Source organism: Brienomyrus brachyistius, chromosome 1 (assembly GCF_023856365.1).
Source record: "Brienomyrus brachyistius isolate T26 chromosome 1, BBRACH_0.4, whole genome shotgun sequence".
Taxonomy (NCBI): domain Eukaryota; kingdom Metazoa; phylum Chordata; class Actinopteri; order Osteoglossiformes; family Mormyridae; genus Brienomyrus; species Brienomyrus brachyistius.
The window spans coordinates 5,793,531-5,815,714 of NC_064533.1; the positions used below are offsets into that span (position 1 = coordinate 5,793,531).

A 22,184-nucleotide genomic window follows, 5' to 3' on the forward strand; every position below is an offset into this window, starting at 1 on the left:
TAGCATCAAATGAACACTGTCACGTCATAATTTTTGTAATGTAATTAATAGTGAGATCCATTTTTTGATAACTTTATTGGTAATGAAGTCTGATTTGTCAAAGGACAAAATTAGAATGCCGTACACATACCGAGACGAGAGAGTGTGTTCAGTGTGCGGTCCAATGTTAGCAGGTCTTGGTATGAAGTTGTTTAGCTGAGACTAAACCAGGGATTGTGCACAATGGTATTCATATTTACTGAAAGGATAGACAGATTAAGGGCATTTGTCAAAGAAGACGCACAGGGTGTTTCTCGGAGAGCAGAGACAGGGAGCATGTCATATGGGGCAGAAGACCACCCAGGCCGAGAGTAAAAGTCTTAGTGACAAAAATAACAAAACATGTCACCTACATCCAGCTGGAGCAGCAATAGCAGGACGTGTGAAGTATGAGACTGTGAACATCGCAGTCATAAATCCTTTATGCTGTCACGACTCTGAGACTCAGCCGGAGAGGATAAAGGGCCTCACAGCGTTTGGCCATCAGCAATTTCAGCAGGATGTCGAAGAGCGATTTCCATAGATGGTCAAAGCCAGTGACCAGAAACTATGAGCAAAGAAACTGCCTAAGGAAATGCACACACACACACACACACACACACACACACACACACACACACACACACACACGCATGTAGGGTATACCTATCCTTATGGGGCCCGCTCATTCACTTCTATGGGAAAAATGCTAACGCTAACTATAACAACCTTAACCCCCACCCTGCCCTAACCATAACCATAAGTAACCAAGCAAAATACAAGAGTTTTTGCATTTTTAGTTTTTTCATAGCAGTCACTGATTTTTATAAAATAGAGTTTTCCCTTATGGGGACCAGGAAACCGGTGTCCCCATAAGGATAGGTATACCTGCTCACACACACACACACACACACATCGGCGTACCTATCTAACTGGGGACCTTCCATTCATTTCTATTGTAACAATCCTAATCCCGCCCCCCCATTCCCACATATACCTTTAAAATTTATATAAGCCTATTTTTGAAGTGCATCTATGCATATATGCATTTTTGTATTTGTTTTCTGAGAAGGATGACATTTTTTCACAGCTGTCCATCTTAGCTAATCATTAGCATTGTCTGTATGCAAAGTAGGAGGACAGCACAGTCTCAGGGAAATTCATCGGGGAGACGTGTTAAGAAGCACGCAGACAGCCCTGCATCGGCACCGTAACACCTCCTGATCGCCCGGGACAGCAGTGCCATCCGTACTGCTGCGTCTGACAGGCACTAAATATAGTTAAATGGTGGCACTTAATGTACCTGCACATTTATTTTAAAAGTGGCAAATAAAAAAAAAATTGTTTTAATGCACCATGGGAAACCGTTTCAAAACATTAGAAAAAAAAACCTTAGGTTTTCAGGATCAAATGCAGGTAGAATTAAAATTCCTTGGGGTACCCAGAAATGCCTCATTAAAAAGCCATAATGCCTACGTGGGTTGCTTAAAGATCTTTTGAGTTTCTTTTCCATACAGAAGAGGCTGATTGGTGTAACTCTTACTCAGAAAAAAAATGACTGAATTGCTACCGGGCTGGTGCCCCTTTCATCGCTTTTCACCAAATGTTAATAAAACATAAAACAGCGATCGCCCGAGTGTCTCATTCAGTGGCCACTGACCTGCATACCAGGAGAGCAGCACTGAGACAGGATTAGACTTGTTATTTCTTTAGATTTAAGATTCCCAATGAACAACTAAAATCACATGTAATCAATACAATGCATTTGCCGTACGGTTCCAGTAGTTTTTTTCTACGACAATGAAACCGGGATTTATGGCTGGAACAGACAGTGCTTTGAATACAGACTAAAACAGACTGGGTGGGTGGGCATGCTTAAATTACATCAACATTAATCTGAACTCCCTCTGACTAATGCAAGAGAGGAAAGTGGGGGGTTTTTGCACAAAGTTGTGGTTATTTCAATAAGACCGTGTCTTTCAAAACAACAAAAAGAAAACAGCAAATATAATGGAAACAACAGTAAATAAACCGTACAAAACATTAGAATGGATATTGAGATGTTAGCTGTCTGTGCTCAGATATTTACCGTTGCTTAGATATGTACCGTTAATATGAATAACTAGTCCAAGAATCCAAATGCGCCGTGGACTGGTGACTTTCTTACAGCGAAGATAAAGAGAGTTTGAACAGAGGTCTTCAGCTGGAGACAGTGGGACAAAGCAGCTCACTCTCCGCCCCTGGAAAGGAGCCCAAAATGAAATCATTATCCTGTAATACAACGTTTAAAACGCAGACAGAACTCGATTGATAGGGACGCAAGATGAAGGGATGCCTCCCTAACAACACCATTTTCTCAGTATTGACCTCCCATCAGGAGAACAACCCCTTACTCATGCTTACATTCAGGCTCAGCGTTATAAGCTTAATTACAGCCGCTCAGCTTGCAGCAAACATACCCTTCTGGTTGGTTCATTGGATATTACGCCACGGGCATCACATCCAAATATTTTATCAGTTTAGACACTCGTAATGAGGACATTACGATTCAGGCCAAGAAAATGGGCCCAGATTAGGAACGGAACAGTTTTGCTCATAAACGCAGGATGCTTATCATGCCTATCAGCCACTGAAAGTCGCGAGATTCAAACACTTCCAGTAGTAACAAATTAATAAGCAGAACTTGGTAAAGGAAGGGAAAAAATTAAGTATGGCACAGTAAAAGCAAAAATGCTTCGCAGAAAAAGAAGAGGACACTCTAAACTTATAGGATTCTGAAGGACGGTACCAGCCAAAATCCCAAAATGAGAATTTGGAACTCTTGACCTGGTAGAAACTGAGAGAAGCGGCACTCCACTCCACTCCAGGAGGACCAAAGTGGCCTTAGTGAGGCTCCATCAAAGACAAGTTTTTCTATTATGGCGGGAACATCACACAGACATACGCAAAGATGTCACTGTAAGTAATTACAAGGCTAGCTTTTGTCTGTCGGTCCCAAGGACTGTCACTCACTCTGGTCATGTGTCTCCTTGTTCCATCAAAGCCATGGACGGGAGCCTCACTCAGCAGTACCAGGATGGTTTTCTGCTTAGTTGGATCGGGGACCCAATTAATGGAGGCTGAGAAACAGCTGAACCCTAAACTCTCCATCAAATCTAAGATGCCAGACTTTCCTCTTCTGAGCCTCTTCACACCTGCAGACTAAAACATCTCCAAACTCCATTACAGGCATAGAAGAAATTCACAATCTCAATATTTATTGCATGAAGTAGCCAAATCCTGTTTTGTTCAGGTTGTTATGTTGTTTACGTAATACATTCATTACACATCTATTACAAGCTCCACGAAGCCCCATGAAACAGTGAAGTGGAAAATTTGGCTCAAGTGTTGCAATCTAGAAACCGGCACTGAAAGCCCACCTGCAGATTAAATACAGGCTGCTGGTTTGACCTCACCTGAATCATGGCAGTGAGGTGTCTCACGCACAGCAAAACATAACTTTCAATAGCTATAAAAAACTAAGTGGTCCAATTCATGTCATTTATCTCACACCCTGAGTATGGAGGTGGGACCAGAGGTGAGGGCTGGCAGGACTGGAGAGGGAATAAGAACCAGAGGTGACGGAGTTCAGAAGAGACACTAGCAGTACGGGTTGGAGAGGGAGTATGGAAGAGAGACCAACGGTAAGGGATTGAGAGGGAGTAAGGAATGAGAGACCAGCAGTGAGGGTTGGAGAGGGAGTATGGAAGAGAAGCCAGCGGTGAGGGATGGGGAGTGAATAAGAAAGAGAAACCAGCAATAAGGGATGGAGAGGGAGTAAGGAAAGAGAGACCAGCAGTGAGGGCCAGAGAGGGAATAAGGAAGAGAGACCAGCGCTGATGGTTGGCAGCGTGGTGAGTATAGAAGCAAGGTCAGTAGCATAGACTGATTGGAGCAGGAATATGTAAACAAGATCAGCAATGAGGGTTGGAGGGTGAATATGATTTCAGGGAGCAGGAATAAGAGAAGTGCTACTTTAAGATACAGCAGAGTCTTCAGAAGGAGAGACGTGTATGTGGCTGGCAGCCAATCCCAGTGGCCCCAGCTACCAGGGGTAATTTCACAAATGATGGTACTTAACCTCAATGGAAAGGAAAAGAAAAGAAGAAAAGCAAGGGGTGAACTGAGAGAGAGAGGGACACAGGGAGAGGGAGGCGGGGGGAGGGGGGGGGGGTGCGCGCATGGTTCGCCAGCGTGAAATCATATGTGTGAGCAGCAGGTGAAGTTTCATTGTGCCTCTTCGCAGCTGTGTTGTCAAAGCGACGGCTGCCTGAAAGTTTTCTACTCCGCAAGGGGAGGAACAGTGGAGAGTAGAAAGAGGGAGCAGCTGCGTCTTCGGCTGCACCTGGAAAAGGCGAAGGAGGACGCCGAGGAGGCAGGGCAGCACGATTCAGACAAACCTGAGGGGACGGGGGTCTCGCTCTAGTCATGAGTCGATCCGAACTCAAAGCCCGTTTCCTGGGGGACAATTAGAGAATCACCCTTGAGGGACACTGTAAGTACATTCTATGTTTTATTTCTTAAAGATTCTACTGTTAAAAATACTATTATATCAATTCATGTTATGTGCAGATGTCAAAATGTGGTACCTAGTTTATTCTTTTGGAAGAGAAGAATTTTTAGTGAAAGGGAAATTTAAGAATTAAGGGAAACACGTTAATGGACACTTGACTTGATTCATTTGACTCATTCAACTTTAACGAGCACTCTACTCGCATAACCTTGCGTGTTCACATTTTGTGCCATTGAAAGATTTTGCCGGTACATTTAGCAAGGAAATTAACGCATTTTATGGGAAATTTTATCTCATTTCTGTGGACAAGGGACCCTAATAAGCCTGTGAATCTGAAGACAGCCATTCCAGTGGCCTTTTTAAAATCTAATTAGTCTCCGCTTTTTCTTTGGGGGGGTTGTATTGGGGGTGAGAGATGGATCCCTACTGCCTGCCCCCGCCTGACTATGGCATTTTCCCCACATATTTAAAATGTTATTTTATCGATTTCCATCTAAATGCTCCTGAGATGTATAATGTTGCAGCCATATCAGAGCAGGCATCTTACTATGCCTCCGTGTTGCTCTTTATGAGTTTTCCTTTTTAATTGGTTTGTAATGTGACACGCTCTTGTGTTAATCGAGCAGAACCTTGCAACCTGTTGCTAGGAGTTTTGTGTCCCTCACATGCTGTGGATTCCATCCCCCCCCCCGCCCCCGCTTCCGTCCATGAATTTGTATGCATATAAGTAACACGACTGTAATTAACCCTCTTTGCCAAACATGCATGGTGTTCATTTGCAATCCTGCGAGGAGCTCCGATTAACAAACGTCGCACGCCATTCATTCACGTACGGTGGCTGTCTCCGGAAAGCCAGACATGCCACCTTCCGTATTCCACGGCACACATGGCCCGAACGGGAACCCGGAGTCACAACCTCCCGCGTCCCTACAGACAGCACCGCGCCTCAGGCAGAACCCAGTCAGGATCCGCTGGGGAGAGGCTGTTGATCAGTGACAGTTCGGTGTGGAGTGCCTTGTGGAGAAACAGTGGTACCTGTCATGTGGGCATGCCGGACATCACCGTAATGATGGGGTGGGTGCTGTCCCACACACTTCCATTTAACATGCAAATCCACAGCGTGCCTTGTTAGAAATTATAATTCTATTACAGTTGCCATTCTACTGAAATCATATCCTCATTTTGAACTAGTAAACCGATGCCAGTCGGTTGTGAATGTAGCTCTTTCCCAGTCAGTCTCTTGCCTGGAATCTCAGACACTTTCTCCTTGAAATTAGACTGCACACCTGCCCACGCTCTGCAGACCAACGTCTCCTCAGAGACGCTTTGCTATCAGTCAACGAGCCAGTCAACCGACTATCAGTTTCTTTTGGCTGATTACTAACCTCGCAGTTTTCCATCAACATGCATTCGTGCCACATTTGTAAATTATATAAATCTGTATCAGCCCATCTACAGTGAATATCATTCAAAAGTCAGCAGCCTCGGGTCTGACCTGATTCCATCAGGTTCTCAGGCTAAAGAACATAAAGGTTCATCTTGCTCTACATACCATAAATCTGTTACATGCTGTTATGATGTAATCAGATTCACCTCCCTGCATTTTCGGCTTCTCCTCTCCTGGTTTTATTTCATACTTAGGTGTTGCCCTGTTGCAAGGATAATGAGTTACGTTTATCAGGCGAGAGTAACATTTATCAGCTTTTTAGACCTTTGTTGCTATGACACTTCATCTCTATGGATTCAGAGTTGATCAATGATTATTCCTTTACTGCGGTTTTTGCTGTTGTGTTAAAATGTGAGTTATTTGGACACGAGTGTACGGCTGTTATGAAAATGCGGGTGAAAAGCTTTTAATCTCAACATCTAGACAATCTGTAGCCAAAAGAAGACATACTTTTCCCTCATATAGCATATTATTCTCAGACTGCCAGATGGTGGGGCAGTATTCCTACAGCCTCCTCCCCTCTCCCCCCCCCACCCCCCACCCCCCGCAAATGAAGGACAGGCAATGGGTGAATTTCTCAGTGACTTCACATCAGGGAAGAAAAATGTGATGTAACTGCTTGCTTATCTCATGCAAATTCAATGCAATCAAGCAATTTGTGTAATAATTATACCTCTCGTTATTCCACTGTACATTTTGTCTACTGATGTCACAATTAGCTCCAGTCTTGACCTAACAGGGCGATAAACACCAGAAATATTTAAGGGACAGGGGGACTGTAATGGCAAGGTGATGTTGGTATTAATAATTGAGAAGGATTATTAGAATTAGTCATCCGCATGGCATCAGCTGGACATTCCTTGCCCCCGCCATGATGGGATTAGCGGGGAAAAAAATCAATGGACAAAACGTAATGGTCCAGTGCAGGAAGGGGGGTTGCATCTGCTACCCCAGGGTGCTGGGTTCAAGTCAGGTGGTAAAGGCCGTGGAATCTCAACATACACATGACATCAAGGTAATTAGAAGGTTAAAAAGTGTTGGAAAATCAGTGTGCTAAACTATCCAAAAGGTGCTACTCAGGAGGGGAGAATTCATACAAAAATCGGCCAGGAGCCCTTAACCGCCCCATAGAGGTAAGGTTGGAGAATACACAGTAACTGCTTACACCCGCTTCACATCTCTACCATGCAAGAGAAATATGCAAACATGGAGAGGAGCGGGCATGCTCTAACCCATTTGGGAGTAAACTTTGGAAAGAGTCAAGAACGTTCAACCTGAAGCAAGACCTCAAGAGCCTTACGATGGTAGCAGAAGCCTTCAGCCATCAGACACCTCTGCGATTTACGTTATGTCTTCACATGTGTACAGAGGGTAAAGTGAAAAGCAAGGTGTACTGAACACGCGACGCAAGTCCAAGCCACTTCATATGGAAAACCTGTCACCATCGGAGTTGTTCTCATTAATTATATCAGCTCGCCACCCAAATCCATACGATTCATAAACTAATTTGTAGAATGTGCATTGATATCAGTGATGCTCGTGCTCATTTCTCTATTCATCTTCCCACTGTTTAACTTTAACTCTAATTCACATTTATGCTATTATCAGTTCCCTGCTAGCAGAGGCGTGGGACATAGCCAGCCAAGCGGGGAAGCTAGAAACAGACAAAGTTTCGTTGGGCGATAAAAAGACCGTGTAGGGGTCACACGCTAACAGCTTCTGAAATGTCACTACATCACCCATGACCGGCTGACGCTTCACACTCAATCACATTCTGCATGGAGACCCCCGGATGTCAGCTTTCCACACAGGGGGAGACGGGTTCACACATCACGCCCCACTGTCTCGGTCATTTTCAACGCCCTGAAATGGCTCATTACGCTGTCTGAACATATGCCTTAGATAGGGCTCATTTCACAAGGGACTGGCGAACACACAACTGTGATGTCAATCGAGGAAATCTGGGCCTCGTTCCAACCAAAACCAGCACAGAAAAAGAAATCGTGCAGCAAATAACGACTCAGAATCATCAGCAAAACCACAGAAAAATCTTCTATCTGTGGATAAACGGCGGTCAGATCTATAGAAAGTGGGAGTCAACACGCACTTCCCTAAATCATATAAAATTTTTGGAAAGCACAAAATAAGGCATAATTAATAAACATAACCAAGGTTCTGACCTCCAGAGCTTCATACATGCCATGAGTTGACCTTCTAGAGAATTCTTGACAGATCTGAGACGACAGTGATGGAATAACACACTCTTGACAAGACGGCTCAGAAGCCTGAACAACACAGAGCAAAGTTATAATTGGCAGTTCTAATGTTAGTTATTTAATGTGGCCTTAATGCATACAGAAACACAATGATTTGGAGAATTTTCTGCACAGATGTTTGTGCAGAAGCTCCTGGCAAACTGTCAAAATCAAATCTACAGCAGCCTTTCTGAAGGTGTAAAGGGAGCAACAGTTGGTGCAGATATCCAGCAGGAATTTGCTCCACCTAGAGACCTGTAAATGTAATGTAAGGTCAGAGGATCAGCAATCACCCACAGGTCAAATGAGGCTTGGGAGATACCTACATCCATCCAGATATCACACATCAGCATACTGTATTTTAATGGTATTTTCAAAAGGAATACTTTTCCGGTATGTTAAAATCTTTGTAATAATTTGCTGAGGTGGGGTGGGGGGTGTGGGGCGTGGGGTGGGGCGGACGGGTTATCCCCCTCCATAAAATTAGCTCAGTTAATTTTGTCGCCAAGATTTCAAAACACTGCAGTATGCCCAACATCATATTACCATAATACCACCCAAGCTGAGGTCAGATCAGAGATACCTACTCAGTCAAACCACTGTTTACAGCAAGTCCAGAAAAGCAAGAGGAGCAAATGCAAACTGCACACACACACACACACACACACACACACACACACACGGCGTGTAATACAAGCCACAACCCCACAAACCGTTGGGGTGTCAGGCTACAGCCGTACCCAATAAACCGGCATGTTATAACAGCATGACTCGTATCAGACATGTCACATAGCAGCCAAGTCGCACACGATTGTTCTTAAGGTAACACTTTACTTCAGGGGGGACAAGCAACTTAGTAACATTGTTACTAGTGAAGTACAAATCATGTATAAACATAGTAATTGTATGAAATACACAATCTGTTATGTTTGATTAATGATGAAGAAACATGGAATTAGTACATACTGTAACTAACACTTAGTTTGTGGTTAATTAATACATGAATTCCAAGTGTATGACTATATTATTTGTGGTGCCCCCCCCCCCACTAAAGTGCTAACACTTTACTTGAAGGGGCACAAATAATATAGCATTATGCTATTATTTACTTACTGATTTTGCATCTTTTATCTCAAGTAGCAACTATATTTGTTCATGATTTTTTCATAATTTGTACTTTGTAAGTAACTGTACATAATTTGTAATTTGTAGTAACTGTACTAAGTATTTGTGCCCATCGAGTAAAGTGTCACCAGTAAGGTGTTACCTTTTCTAAAAAGTGAAATGTTCTTAGATAATCTGTCCTACCACGAAGAAACAGGAAGTTTTTCACACTTTCAAGACTGTAGAGACTGTTAAACCTGCCATAATTTGTGGAACACAATTAAACTGCTGCACGTTAAAAAGATGTTACTGCAATGATCTGACAGGCTCATTATTGCACTTGCCTCCTGTCCGCATATCCTGTTATTAACTCTTGGTAATTATAATGCACCCTGACAGGTTCTCAAACCAGAGGTACTATTGTTACCTTAAAGGGAAATCGCATGTGAAATTCATTTTCTGTAAATGAGTCCAAATTCTGAGTGGGTGGGGGGATGTACAGCAATCAGCAGCGGGTAAATGAAGCCAGTGGTAATAATCGTAAAGTGACTTCAAAGCTTTACAAACAAGCCGTGAAGGCAGAGCTTCCTTGCAGAGGGCAGATTTCACTGTGCATCTGTGTAGATGGGCGGACGCAGGGAGACAGAAGACAGGGACAGAGAGGTGACAGGACAATCCCTGGAATGACAGAATGGAGAATGTGCTGCTGCCTTCCACCACACAGAATTAATAACGCTGCCTCAGACTGAAAACACGTCCAGCGGGAGTGTGTGCCACATCTCTGTTTGGTTTTAAGTGTTTTCAGTGTTTGGTACTAGTTTTAAAAAAAATGCATCGTGGGACATTTACAAAGATCATTATGACAGACTGCTAATTGACAAGCCTCTCCAATCAGTTTATATACCTCACTCTGTAACATTTCCTGTTAAATTGGCATTTACATTTACATCATATTATTCACGGATTACATTTAGTCAATTCAGCGTTAAATGGCAGGGACAGACTGTGCCTCAATCCTCACTGATTCTCACGGTATAAATCGATTACATTCGAACCACCATAAGCCAGCTGTTATCTGGTTTACATAACCAACAGGAGCTCTCTGCCTCTCAAAATTTCAATTTCTTCTCATTCTGTCCTCATACACCTGAGCTCCATTGAGCTATCACACCTTTCTGCATTTCAAATGAGTTTTTTTTTTGTTCAGTTACCTTGTGTAAAAAGAACAAGAAAGCCTAGCAGGACAGCCATTGGTCAACCATTCAGTCACATAACAAGATTTTTGCAAATTCATCACTCGGTTTTATTCAACTTGGTTACACGTGGGTACAAGAACAAAATCCCTTATAAGATGCAAACACACAGGCCAAATGTATATTCTGAACCGTCCTAAGAGCTGTCAGCATTTGTGGATCTGTGTCTTGGGTGTCCTGAGAACATGCAAGGTTTAGTGTAGCGAAGGCAGGGATATACAGCGACCTCAGCCCAAAGCTCACCAACACGTGTGGTATAGACCAGGAACCATCAACGACCAGGAACCATCAGCGACCAGGAACCATCAATGACCAGGAACCATCAGCGACCAGCAACCATCAACAACCAGCAACCATCAATGGCCAGGAACCATCAACAACCAGGAACCATCAACGACCAGGAACCATCAACGACCAGCAACCATCAACGGCCAGGAACCAGCCAGCATCCCCACAGTGATCTCAGCTAACAGGGAAAGATGATCAGTCCCCCATATCTCACAATGGTGGTCAAAGAGGACCACATGAACTCTGTCAACAGCAGCCAAAGCTTCTGTTTGCTGCAAAGTCATGCTTGACACAATGTCTATATCAGGGGTCTCCAACTCCGGTCCTGGAGGGCTACCGTCCAGTAGGTTTTCTGTCCCATTTAGCTTCTGATGAGCCACACCTGTTCCTGATATTTACCTGAGAACAGGTGTGGCTCATCAGAAGCCAGGTAGGATAGAAAACCTACTGGACAGTAGCCCTCCAGGACCGGAGTTGGAGACCCCTGGTCTATATGTATATGAACAGTCACAGTTCTCAGAATTTCTGATGTCTAAAACTTAATAACTTAGAACACTTTTTCTGCAAGCTATAAAAAAAAAACAAAATCCTACCTGAAACAGACTATTCTATTTAAAGTAGATGCAGATGTGAGTCACAACTACATTAGCTTCTCACTGCTTCTTATGGTTTAGTCAACCGTGAGGCCAATCCCTTAAAGCCAAGAGAATGGACCTGGGAAGGTACCAGGAACAATAGGGTCCTGCTGAGTCACAGCGTGGACGAAATGGAGGCCATCGTCAGAGCTACAGAACTTCTAGGTCACAGGGTTCAGCGTAATATTCACTGCCAAGCCGCTTCAAAGTGTTTATATCCCACTGAGATAAGAAAAAAATACCTCCTCACAACCCCCCCCCCCCCAACACATCTCCCCCGACAGGTGTCCAGAAAGTCAGCAGTGATGATGCCGGTCACGACTATGGTGACACCTGAGTCACGCTAGCCTTGCACCAGAGTGGAGACACACTTCACCGTCACGTCACTGCTGCCCGCTCCCCAAGGCCTCGCCTCCTCAAGGTGGGAGCACAGCATGCCCTCGCTCCAGACATCATCTGATGATGTCTGTTCTTATCACTATTTACCCAAACAAAAAAACAGAAGTACTACATAAATCTGATACCAGACAGTCTCGAATCTTGAGGGCCATATAGAAGCACATTCTCAACTATAATAATTTAGAGCAATTTCCCCCCATTCTGAGCTTGGCCGATTAGTGTATGCAGATTTTTTTCACTCCACTTGAGCACTGAAGCACTCAGTTCAACTTATTTCCACATGATTTCATTGAATAGTCTCTCTGTCAAGGTTTTTGGTGGTTTAGAAAGCCGTACGCTTTTTAGGACCACCACTAAAAAGATTAAGATCAGAGGCGAACACGTCATTGCAGACGCTTTAAGCAAACAAATGGGGCTTATTTTTCCAAACGATAGAAAGGAAAGTCAGATGAAAACACATTACGGTTCCCATGGTCTCCTCAGATGTTCGGATTATACTGGGAGCGGCACAGATGCCAGGGAGCAGCATCATGGTCAATGTGACGCTCAATGCCACACGGGAGCAGATCCAGGTGCAGTACAACTACCTGGCCCTGGTGTTGGGAGTCCCACTGGTCCTCATCATCATCCTGGGGAACGTGCTGGTGTGCCTCAGCGTGCTGACGGAGCGCTCTCTGAAGACCGCCACCAACTACTTCATCGTCAGCCTGGCCGTAGCTGACCTGCTTCTGGCCATTCTCGTTCTGCCGCTCTACGTATACTCCGAGGTAGGTCTCCCACTGCCGGAGTTAGCTCAATATCCCCCGTCACATTCAAAAAAACATTTTGCCCTTCATTTTGAGCGCCGAAAGAATCTCCCTGAGCATTGCAGATATCTACATTCTTAGTAGGTGTTCTCAAAGTTCATTTTAACCCATTTCTGTAATACACAACGTGGTCATTGTCATTATTTTAATCAAACGCTTTCATTTTGGAACGGTTGTTCAGTTCCTGGGCGGCATCTGGACCCTGAACACCTACGTCTGTGATGCTCTAATGACAATGGATGTGATGCTCTGCACAGCATCCATCCTAAACCTCTGTGCCATCAGTGTGGACAGGTAAGAGACGGGTGCACAGCCAATCTCAACTTTTTTAGGTTGGCTGTGATTATTTTAACACTTCTCCTTCCCCTTCGCTGATAAAAAAGCTTTCATCCCTGCAGGACTGGTTATCTAACACTGTTAATGGGAGCAGGGTATGGTTCAGTGGGCTAAGCCTCTGCACCTGTAATCAGAAGGTGGCTGGGTTGAGCCTGGTCTCACTATAACTATGGGTCTTCCAGCAAGGTCTTTAACCCCCAGCTCCCTGGGTGCTGCTATGGCTGCCCTTCTCAGCCAGCTTACTCTCACCTACACTGAGGGAAACATAAAGATAATTTCCCCATGCAGATCAATAATGTACCTATTAAATTTGTTGACTGTAAAAATGCACATGACAGTATGCCTGGTCAATGCAGCAACCGTGCTACCTGCACAGTATACAGAAGCATCCCAAAATGACAGCTGAAGTCTGCGCTCAACCATGCATAGATACAAGGGAAATATTTTGGGAGCCCTGAATGTCACTAAGACATTATTATGCTAAAATACACAGCATGACAGCCTTTACATCAGGGGTGTCCAATATTATCCGCAGAGGGCCGGTGTGTATGCAGGTATTTGTGATAACCTTTAGGTCAGCTGGTCAAACCCAGGTGTGAGGACTCTTCAGCCAATCAGTCCTCTAATTAGTGACCTAATTAGGAAGCCGCAGCGAAAACCTGCAGAAACAGCGGCCCATATCTGGGTACCCCTGCTTTAAATATTCCTTTCCCAACTCTCCACCATAAAATCTGTGATTTGCTCCGCGTTGTGTAATCCGTAGGTGTTACCCATGAGACTCTCAATTTTTAGTCAATTTTGCCATCTCACGGCCCTGAGGTAGAAATCTGACAGGTTGTTGGCCCATTTCATTGTGCTCCTCCAGCCCACTTGTCAAATTTTCCTCCGGTTGGCAGGTCGAAGTTCCCTACTTTTTTTTGATGTTTCACTCATTTTTTTATCACCCATCTCGCTGTTTTCACTGCACCTAAGTTGACATGACTAGTAACCCAACCAGTCGGTGCGCAGATTCCCAAACATAAGAACAGCGTTTCCTCCTCGGCGTAATCCTGGCTTAAATGACAATGTAGGCAGAAATTTGATGGATATCCGAGGGTTAGCTTCAGCCCTAAGCAGAGACAAGAAAGCTGAAATTCACACAGACACGCTCACATTCATTTTGCTGTGGATTTAGAAGAAGGGAAAAAGGTCCATTAATATCAGCCTATTTTACTGCCACACAACTTATGTTACAAATGACGGCAATTTTGTTAATATGATCTGGGGAAGGAGAAGCGTCATTAGGAAAGGCTGCGCTTTGCCTGAATTTCGTTAGTCAGGGAAAATCAGGTGCAGGCTCTGATCCCTAATTGATTTTACCTGCTAAATCCACTTCACTCTCCGTGCATGTATGAAGAGGGGGAGAGCAAGTGAGCTAGCTTAAGGAAGGATTTCTTATTTTTAGGGTCAAGAAAATTGAAATGTAGGTTGTATATATCAGGGAGGATAGCGAGAGTCCCCCCCAATTGGTTTGTAAGAGTGTTTAAGCTGATCTGAGTGTGTCAGGGACTAATGTACTGTGTTTCTTTGGGTTGTACATTGTGTTAGGATATCCAGCCTCCTTATTGAGTGCAGTTATTTATTTTTATTCCTAAATGGCTGAAAAATCCAGCTTCACATTGCCTAGCCTTCTCTGCATGGCCTGGCCCACAGTGTACGGAAGTGAATTAAGGACAGAAGTCACTGATGCCAAAAAAAACACGTTGAGTTACAACAAAGATTAATCGAAGCTTTATTATGGAACAGGAAGATTGTCGCCAGTGTGAAAGTTCGCAAATAATACCTGGGCCCCCCCACCCTCAACAAATAAGTCAGCTGTGTCATACCCTAAGATTATAAGCAAACAGCATCATACTGTACATTTTGCATGTTACATTGTTGTGTCAATCCCATTGAACTGTTCATGGCCAACTGGCCATGAGTGTCGAATTGTTGCATCTGCAGGAGAGCCTTTGTTTCCTTTGTTCTGTTAAATAATTTAGCCATTGTCTGAACACAGCACAGTGTATTGATGCATAATGAACTGGTAAATATTCAGCTGAGCCAGAACAGCGATGGCAACATATTATGGTATGAAAACCCACCTTCTGCTACAGTAGTAATTTTAAGCTGAAACATGTTCAATGCACCATTCAAATGTGTTTATGACGTTATTGTATGAATGAATGAACAGAAACTATTAAGCAACCTACAGCAAATGTGATTTAGATCTTCAGGCTAAATATTCCTATACGTAAAACCTACGGATCTGTCATTACCCTGTAGAAAGTGTCTAAGCCATTGGCCCATAGACCTTGACAAGCTGATTGGTTGGAGGGATCGGAAGGACTGAATATCAAATAAGATTGCTGATCCAATATAAATACTTAAAAGGTCATCTTCAGTCTGGAGCTAGACTTTTCACAAGCCGTCCACAAATAAAAGGTCAAAGCGGGGAAGCGGTGCTCGGCGTTCGGCCTTTCCTCCATGGGCGCGTAACGGCCAACGTGCTTTTACGCCGTTCTCGCAGGTACATCGCTGTGGTGTCCCCTCTGAAGTACAACAGGAACCAGTTCAGCATGAGGCAGCTAATCCTGATCACGGCCACTTGGGTCCTGTCCTTCGGGGTGGCGAGTCCCGTCATCTTCGGCCTGAATGAAGTGCCCGGACGGGACGCCAGCGTGTGTAAGCTGGAGGACGACAGCTTTGTGGTCTACTCCTCCGTCTGCTCCTTCTTTGTGCCTTGCCCCGTCATGCTGCTCCTTTACTACTGGATGTTCCGGGGACTGAGGCGCTGGGGGGCCAGCCGCAAGTCCAAATTGGCGCGGGGGGAGCGGCGCTTCTCGCTGGGTCTCCGCGGCCTCCGGCATGAGCGAAAGTCCAAGTACCTGGTGCCCGGCTTTAGCCCCACTGAGACTGGCCCGGGACCCACGCCCGAGAGTGACCCCATCACCGGTCAGGTGGACAGCGCGTCTGACGCAGAGGGCCCCGAGCGGCCCCCAGACAGCAGCCCTGGGGAGAACGGGCTGCAGGGACACGTCTCCAGCTCTGGAAGGGGCTCCAGTAGCAGCCGTGTTAGCGGCCGGGAGCGCAAGGCCATGAAGGTCCTGCCCGTGGTTGTGGGTACGTATGACGAATTACTTCCCCAGTACAGTGAGACTCCTCAAACATTATGTATATTTACATTTTAGTGATTCTGCTGATGCCTTTAGCTAAAGCAAAGTACTTTTTTTTTTTTTTGAGAAAACAGGGTCAAACAATCCTTGGGGCAGTTTCCCAAACTCGCACTGTCCATGGGACACGTTTTCGAGAAAATTTCCAAGTTTTGGAAATTTTGTGAGAGCTGTTTCTTAGATTGCATGAGGACTGAGTGAGTTTGGTTCCCAGTACTGTATCACATGATGAGGAGGCCTGACTTTAAGTCCTTGGTGATCTCATGCCAAATAAAACTAAAAGGGAACGGAAGAGTAAATTTAGGGAATGCACTTGTTAATTGGTATTAAACTCCATGTTGATGGGCCCACAAATGACACCACCTTGATAATCACAAGATTTGAACCAGCAACTAGCAATTTACAGACACAGCATCCTAACCCCCCCTTAGCCACACGTGACACCCGGCAAAGTAAAACAGTTAAATGCTGCATGTAGGGGATGCCTGTCCACCATAGGACACACACTCAAACACACTCACGGGCAAAATATGCAAACTCTACACACAAAGAACCATGATTATGACTCCACCCAGCAAACCTGGAGGTATGAGGCTACATTTTTACTCACCACTTAACACCAAATCCAATAACACCATAGCAACCATACTATTTTTAGCGAGTGCCATAGACAGACTGTAACTGCTGTTCATCGGATTTGATCTTTCCTCTCCTTCAGCAAAGGTAGTGGACCTTGTGGCGCAATGGTAGCGCGTCTGACTCCAGATCAGAAGGTTGCGTGTTCGAGTCACGTTGGGGTCATTGCTGTGGTTTTATGGGGAATTGTGCAGGTTAGGGTTCAAGCCCAGAGGGTTGTTTCTTGAATCCAGTTGCCAGTAGAATAATCATATCACAACTGGGCTCTTCACGAAGACCGTTAACTTTCCCGGCTCCAGTGTTCACAATACCGGTCGACCCTTTGCTCTTGGTCTCCTGTGGAGTATTAAAGCCGCTGAATGCTGGCAATATTCTATCAATGATATGCTAATTACTGGTTTCCATGTAAACCAGTCCCATATTGTATTATCACTTCATTGAAGCTCATTCTATATACATTCTGGGTGTTACAAGATAATAATTGGCGAACCCAGCCCAGTAAGCATAGAGCACAAAGCAGGAGAGCTGTGCCATCACATTGTAAACTCAAATGCTCTGAGAAATTCATGTAAAATTTCCTGACTGAAAACATCCAAACCGCACATACAAAAAGACAGGAGTAGGAGGGAGGCCCACAACCACAAGGCTGAAAGCTGATTGGCCGCTGGAGCGCAGTGAGTATGATAATAGGTCAGTACATTCTTGCGGATATACCGGCAACTTTATATTATTACATTTAAGAGATCAGAGCTAGGAATCGTCTCAGAGAATCTTCAGGAAATCAAAGCAACATGTCATCCGAAGCTCACTAGGGGGGACTCACCCGCGGTTTTGAAATCTTTGTGCGTCTGCATGCTCTGCTGGTTTCCTGGGTAAACGTGCCGTGACTCACTGCCCGTTCATCGTTCCTCATTGTCCTTAGACTTCCTTTGATCCTCGGAGCAGCATTTTAAAGAGCTGGGCTACATTAACACCAGCGTTCCAGGTCCCTACTCTGTTTACGTCAGTTGCGATTTTTCTGGATTCTCTTTATTGCTTGTTTATAGCAAATCCATCTCTGTATAATTGTGAAACAAAGGTAACAAAAGATTAGCAAAGATCAATCCTATGCGATTTCAGAACCTCAGTAATAAGCATTGTGGCTATGGTTCACCTCGGTCTAGTTCTGAAGATGCAGTCATATTAAAGTGACATGCGTTCCTCTTCCACAGGTGTATTTCTGGCGTGCTGGACCCCTTTCTTTGTGGTTCATGTCACCAAGGTTCTCTGCCTGCCCTGCGACATCGGGCCAACGCTGATCAGCGTGGTGACCTGGCTGGGTTACGTCAACAGTGCCGTGAACCCCATCATCTACACAGCCTTCAACACAGAGTTCCGGATGGTCTTTCAGAAGCTCCTGTGCTGTCAGACATGAGGAGCACCGGCCATGACTTTGGCTCCGGCGCACATGACGCGGTGCCGTCAACGCCTTCCTTGTCGTCATGGTGAAACGAGGCATGCGTGATGCACATACATACGTCTTCAAACTATGCCGTGTAATTGCTGTAAAATATCGCTTGAATGCAGTAGACAAATAACTATCGAAACCTTAGCCCAGAGGCATAAAATATGTGGAAAAAAAGTTTGTTTGTACTAAATTCGTGCGAGTTTCTTTGGAAAAACAGTGTAATCGTCCTGTTTTGTTCTCTCCTCCATAACAACTTACTTATTTTAATTGAAAGAAGGTCCAGCATCACTCTCTGCGTTATCCTTTCGATATGAAGAAAATCGTGTTACCCTGTGAATTTGGCTCAGGAGCTTCCAGTGGCTGCAGAGGCAAAATGATTGTGGTTAACAAGTGTATCTGTCTTCTGATCTACTGTTACAAAACTGATGGGGTGATGGGGGCTCCCTATGAAGTTCAAATCCAAGAGGCTTGGGTTTGATATTCCCTGAGCAAAGAGCTTTCCCCCATGGCTCAGTTCCGCAGCTTTCTGGTAGCCTGGCATCCTGTCTTCTCGTTCTCTCGGTCTCCATGTCTCGGTTCCTATGCCGCAGCTCCACCGTTCACCAGAACGGTACTCTTCTAGCACACCTTGCTCTGGAACCTTCTGCCAAATCAGCAGCCCCAAGCAGGGACGGATTATGGGTTGTGTGGGCCCCCCACCCCCACCACCACCACCACCAGCACCACCACCACAACCACCACAATTCAAGGGCCCTTGGCAGCCAAACGCCCTCCCTATAGGGTCAGGGGCCCTTGTAGGCAGAGGATCAAAGAATGTAGGCCCTCTAAAATAGACAAACGAAAATACATTGTTGATAAGCGTTGCAAATTGTTTTGGGCTAGGGGCCCCACGGGCCCCCTGCACCCCAAGGGCCCCTGGGCAGCGGCCCCGCTGGCCCGGTCCGTAATCCGTCCCTGGCCCCAAGTCCTGGTAGTTGCCTCTTCCCTGTTCTGCCCTATGGACACTGACTGTAAAGCAGAAAAGCTGGCAATGCAGGTGGGAAGGGTCTATTCTCATATTGGATCAATATAGTGTCTTTACCACACTCTCTGTGTGCTGCCCAGCTGTGAAAAGAGGTTTTTGAGGATTTGTGGAGTTGGATTCTTGGATGACATCAAGTATTGTTCTGATGAAGATATTATATGTCAACAAAAAAAAAATTATCAATGGTGGAAATAAAAGGAAAAATGTTCTAATGGGATGTGTAAATGTAGTATGTTTCAAATGAATTGAATATTTTTGATGAATTTGAGAATATGACATGTGCATCTAAGGCACCATGCAAAGTACTATGATACATAAGACTTTTTTCCCGGTCATTAAGAGACAATGATTCTGTAAACAACATCGAACTTGCAGTGCTGTGATGCTGTGACTATCCCCTACACTCTGCAAGACCATTCTTCTTCTACAAAAGGCATTTTCTTAAAGCAGGAAGTGGGTTGACATTTAACCGACATGCCAGACAGACACGTAAATTCACCAGCCATCTGCGTCATGATCCTCACTGTGATTAGGAAGCACGGAGCTCATAAGGGCACTGAAAAATAAGTACATTAAAACAGTATTTCCCAGCCCAGTTTTTAGGAAACCCATAGACGTTCTACATTTTTGCTCGCTCCCGGCTCCCTGCCAGATCATTCACAGTTTTGCTACTGGGAGTTGGCAGGGAGCAAAAACCTGCACTATCTGCAGGTCCCCGATGACCGGATAAGGAAACACTGCATTAATTAAATGACCAGAGACAGGCACTATACCCAACTATATCCAACGTCAGAATAGAATAGCTATAGCTATTAGCTATAGTTACTAGCTATGGTTATTGCAGAAGCTTCCTGGTAGAAGGTAAATTATAAATGGCATTCTAAATCTTCACGATCCGAGATACTTCCGCAGATCTGGCACCGTTTGTTTCTGTGTGACAGGCGCCTAGGTAATGCCATACAAAAATAGACTTGAATGAGGAACTGGATAAAACCTTGGCCGGGAGGGGGGTTGGGGTAACCAAGGTAACCAGTCATAATGAAGAGGTATAGAGGCAGCACTCTTGGACAAGGGGGCCCAGTGGATACATTCCCACCCAGCCTCTTAACATTACTAATTTCCATTCCTTTTATTCGATTATCAGTTGGCACAGCAGAAGCATATGCAAAGAGCTCCGCTTTTATCAAGCTTATCTTCACGCAGATGAATTTTGCACGAAATTTATGAAGAGGTGAAGGAACGATTATGACTTCAGCCATAACCCGATGATGATATCAGGTCCCACTGATGACCATTGGCTCCTACTAACACTCAGTGTAAATATTATACATCAAAACACATTAATATTAAATTATGAATGATTGAACAAATTCAAAGAGCAGCATCAGAGTTAAAGTGGACAAGCTTGCCTGGGCTATAGTGGGAATTGTATTTTGACTAAAGGGGTTTGCTTTGCACATTGAAAATAATGACTCCAGAATGAATCGCTGGGTAGCATGGTCAGTCAGTGGGGCTCCCCAGTTCTTCCTGAAATGGGCTCTAAGCTCACTGAGACCCAATATTCAATAAGCCACTAAGAAGAAAGATGATAAAAAAATATAATATAAAACTGGATTGATAGAGAAAAGAGTAGCATGGCCACTACGCAAGGATGGCATACAAATTTGTGAAGACTAATATTCTGGAGGCGATGTGAGACTCAGTGATTTAAGATACTGCGATTGGTAAAGTTACTGGTTCAAATCCCATAGTTGGCAGAGTGACATCACCTTCTAGCCCTTCAGCAAGAGCCCTAAAGCCGGATGCTCCAGGGACCAGCTGACTCTTCTGACTCTGCCTTCCTGTTGTACCTGGCTTTGCATAAAAGCAGCCAGTTGCACTTGCACCCCACCTTCTGGATTGGGTTCGAGGCTTGCTTCGACAGAACAGCCAATCAGCATGCATGCCATGAAAAGCAAGATGGGGTCGACAAAAAAAAAAAAAGAATTTTCCCACACAGATCAATGATGTGCCATCCTCATTATTATCACTGTATTTAAATACCCTCCACACCCATGTCTGTACCTCATAAAATCTAGGTCTCTAGGACCCTAATTGGATGCTCTCTATGTTAGCCTGATAAGCACAGGTTACAGGCTGAGAGATGAGGAATGACTCAAGAACCACCCCCTATGTTCCTTTGGGGGGGGTAGGGGGGGGTCAGATTCCTATCCTCTAAAACCATAATAACATTTACAAAAACACCGGAAAGCAAAAGTTCCTTCGAAGGAATAATGAAAACTGAAACCTCCGCAAAACTTTTAATTATTTGTGACCCAAACGTAGAAAAAAACAATTATTCTTTAGATTTTAAATTGCTTTGATAATTAGGAGGAGCTGAATGAATTAAACTTAAAAACTAAAGTAATGCATAAGCCATTCCCCATAACAAAGTTTGACAATAACAATTTGCTCTTTGCCTATAATCTCATCTCAAATTAAAAGTGATAAATAGATAAACTATTTCCCCAAAGTTTGACAATCACGTTAATTATGTTCCCATGCACAGTACTGCAGGTAAGTTTTCTGAAGGTCAGCTTTCTCATTACAAGATGGCTAATGCATGATTTGCCCTCCCAAAACTAATTTCTATTGCAGTGGAAATAAGAGCTTTTCCTATTAATCCAAGGTCTTTGCTAAAAGGTGACCTGTATTCTTTACAGCAGAGCTTTTCAGCCTGGGATCTGCGACCCCCTGAGCGTCCATTGAACATATGCATGGGCTCTACGGGAGATATATCGCAAACTGGATAGA

At 44.5% G+C, this 22,184-nt stretch overlaps 1 protein-coding gene, 1 non-coding gene and 1 pseudogene across 3 annotated transcripts; all 3 read left to right on the forward strand.

Moving 5' to 3' along the window:
- Window positions 1–4,277: 4,277 nt before the first annotated feature.
- Window positions 4,278–19,556, forward strand: drd4-rs (dopamine receptor D4 related sequence). 2 transcript variants are annotated; one of them, XM_048984146.1, is made up of 6 exons: window positions 4,278–4,556; window positions 11,837–11,973; window positions 12,435–12,718; window positions 12,939–13,051; window positions 15,642–16,234; window positions 18,132–19,556. In XM_048984146.1, the coding sequence occupies exons 3-6, from the start codon at window positions 12,464–12,466 to the stop codon at window positions 18,332–18,334; spliced, it is 1,164 nt and encodes a 387-aa protein (XP_048840103.1). In that variant the 5' UTR covers window positions 4,278–4,556; window positions 11,837–11,973; window positions 12,435–12,463; the 3' UTR covers window positions 18,335–19,556. The 2 variants fall into 2 exon arrangements, with proteins under 2 accessions (XP_048840103.1, XP_048840026.1); XM_048984069.1 differs by having other exon boundaries at window positions 4,278–4,552.
- On the forward strand, window positions 17,014–17,085 carry trnaw-cca (transfer RNA tryptophan (anticodon CCA)). Its single transcript has one exon. It is a non-coding gene; the product is annotated as a tRNA-Trp (tRNA).
- Window positions 19,557–20,976: 1,420 nt separating the features above from the next.
- LOC125706174 (U6 spliceosomal RNA) lies at window positions 20,977–21,077 on the forward strand (annotated as a pseudogene).
- Window positions 21,078–22,184: the final 1,107 nt, after the last annotated feature.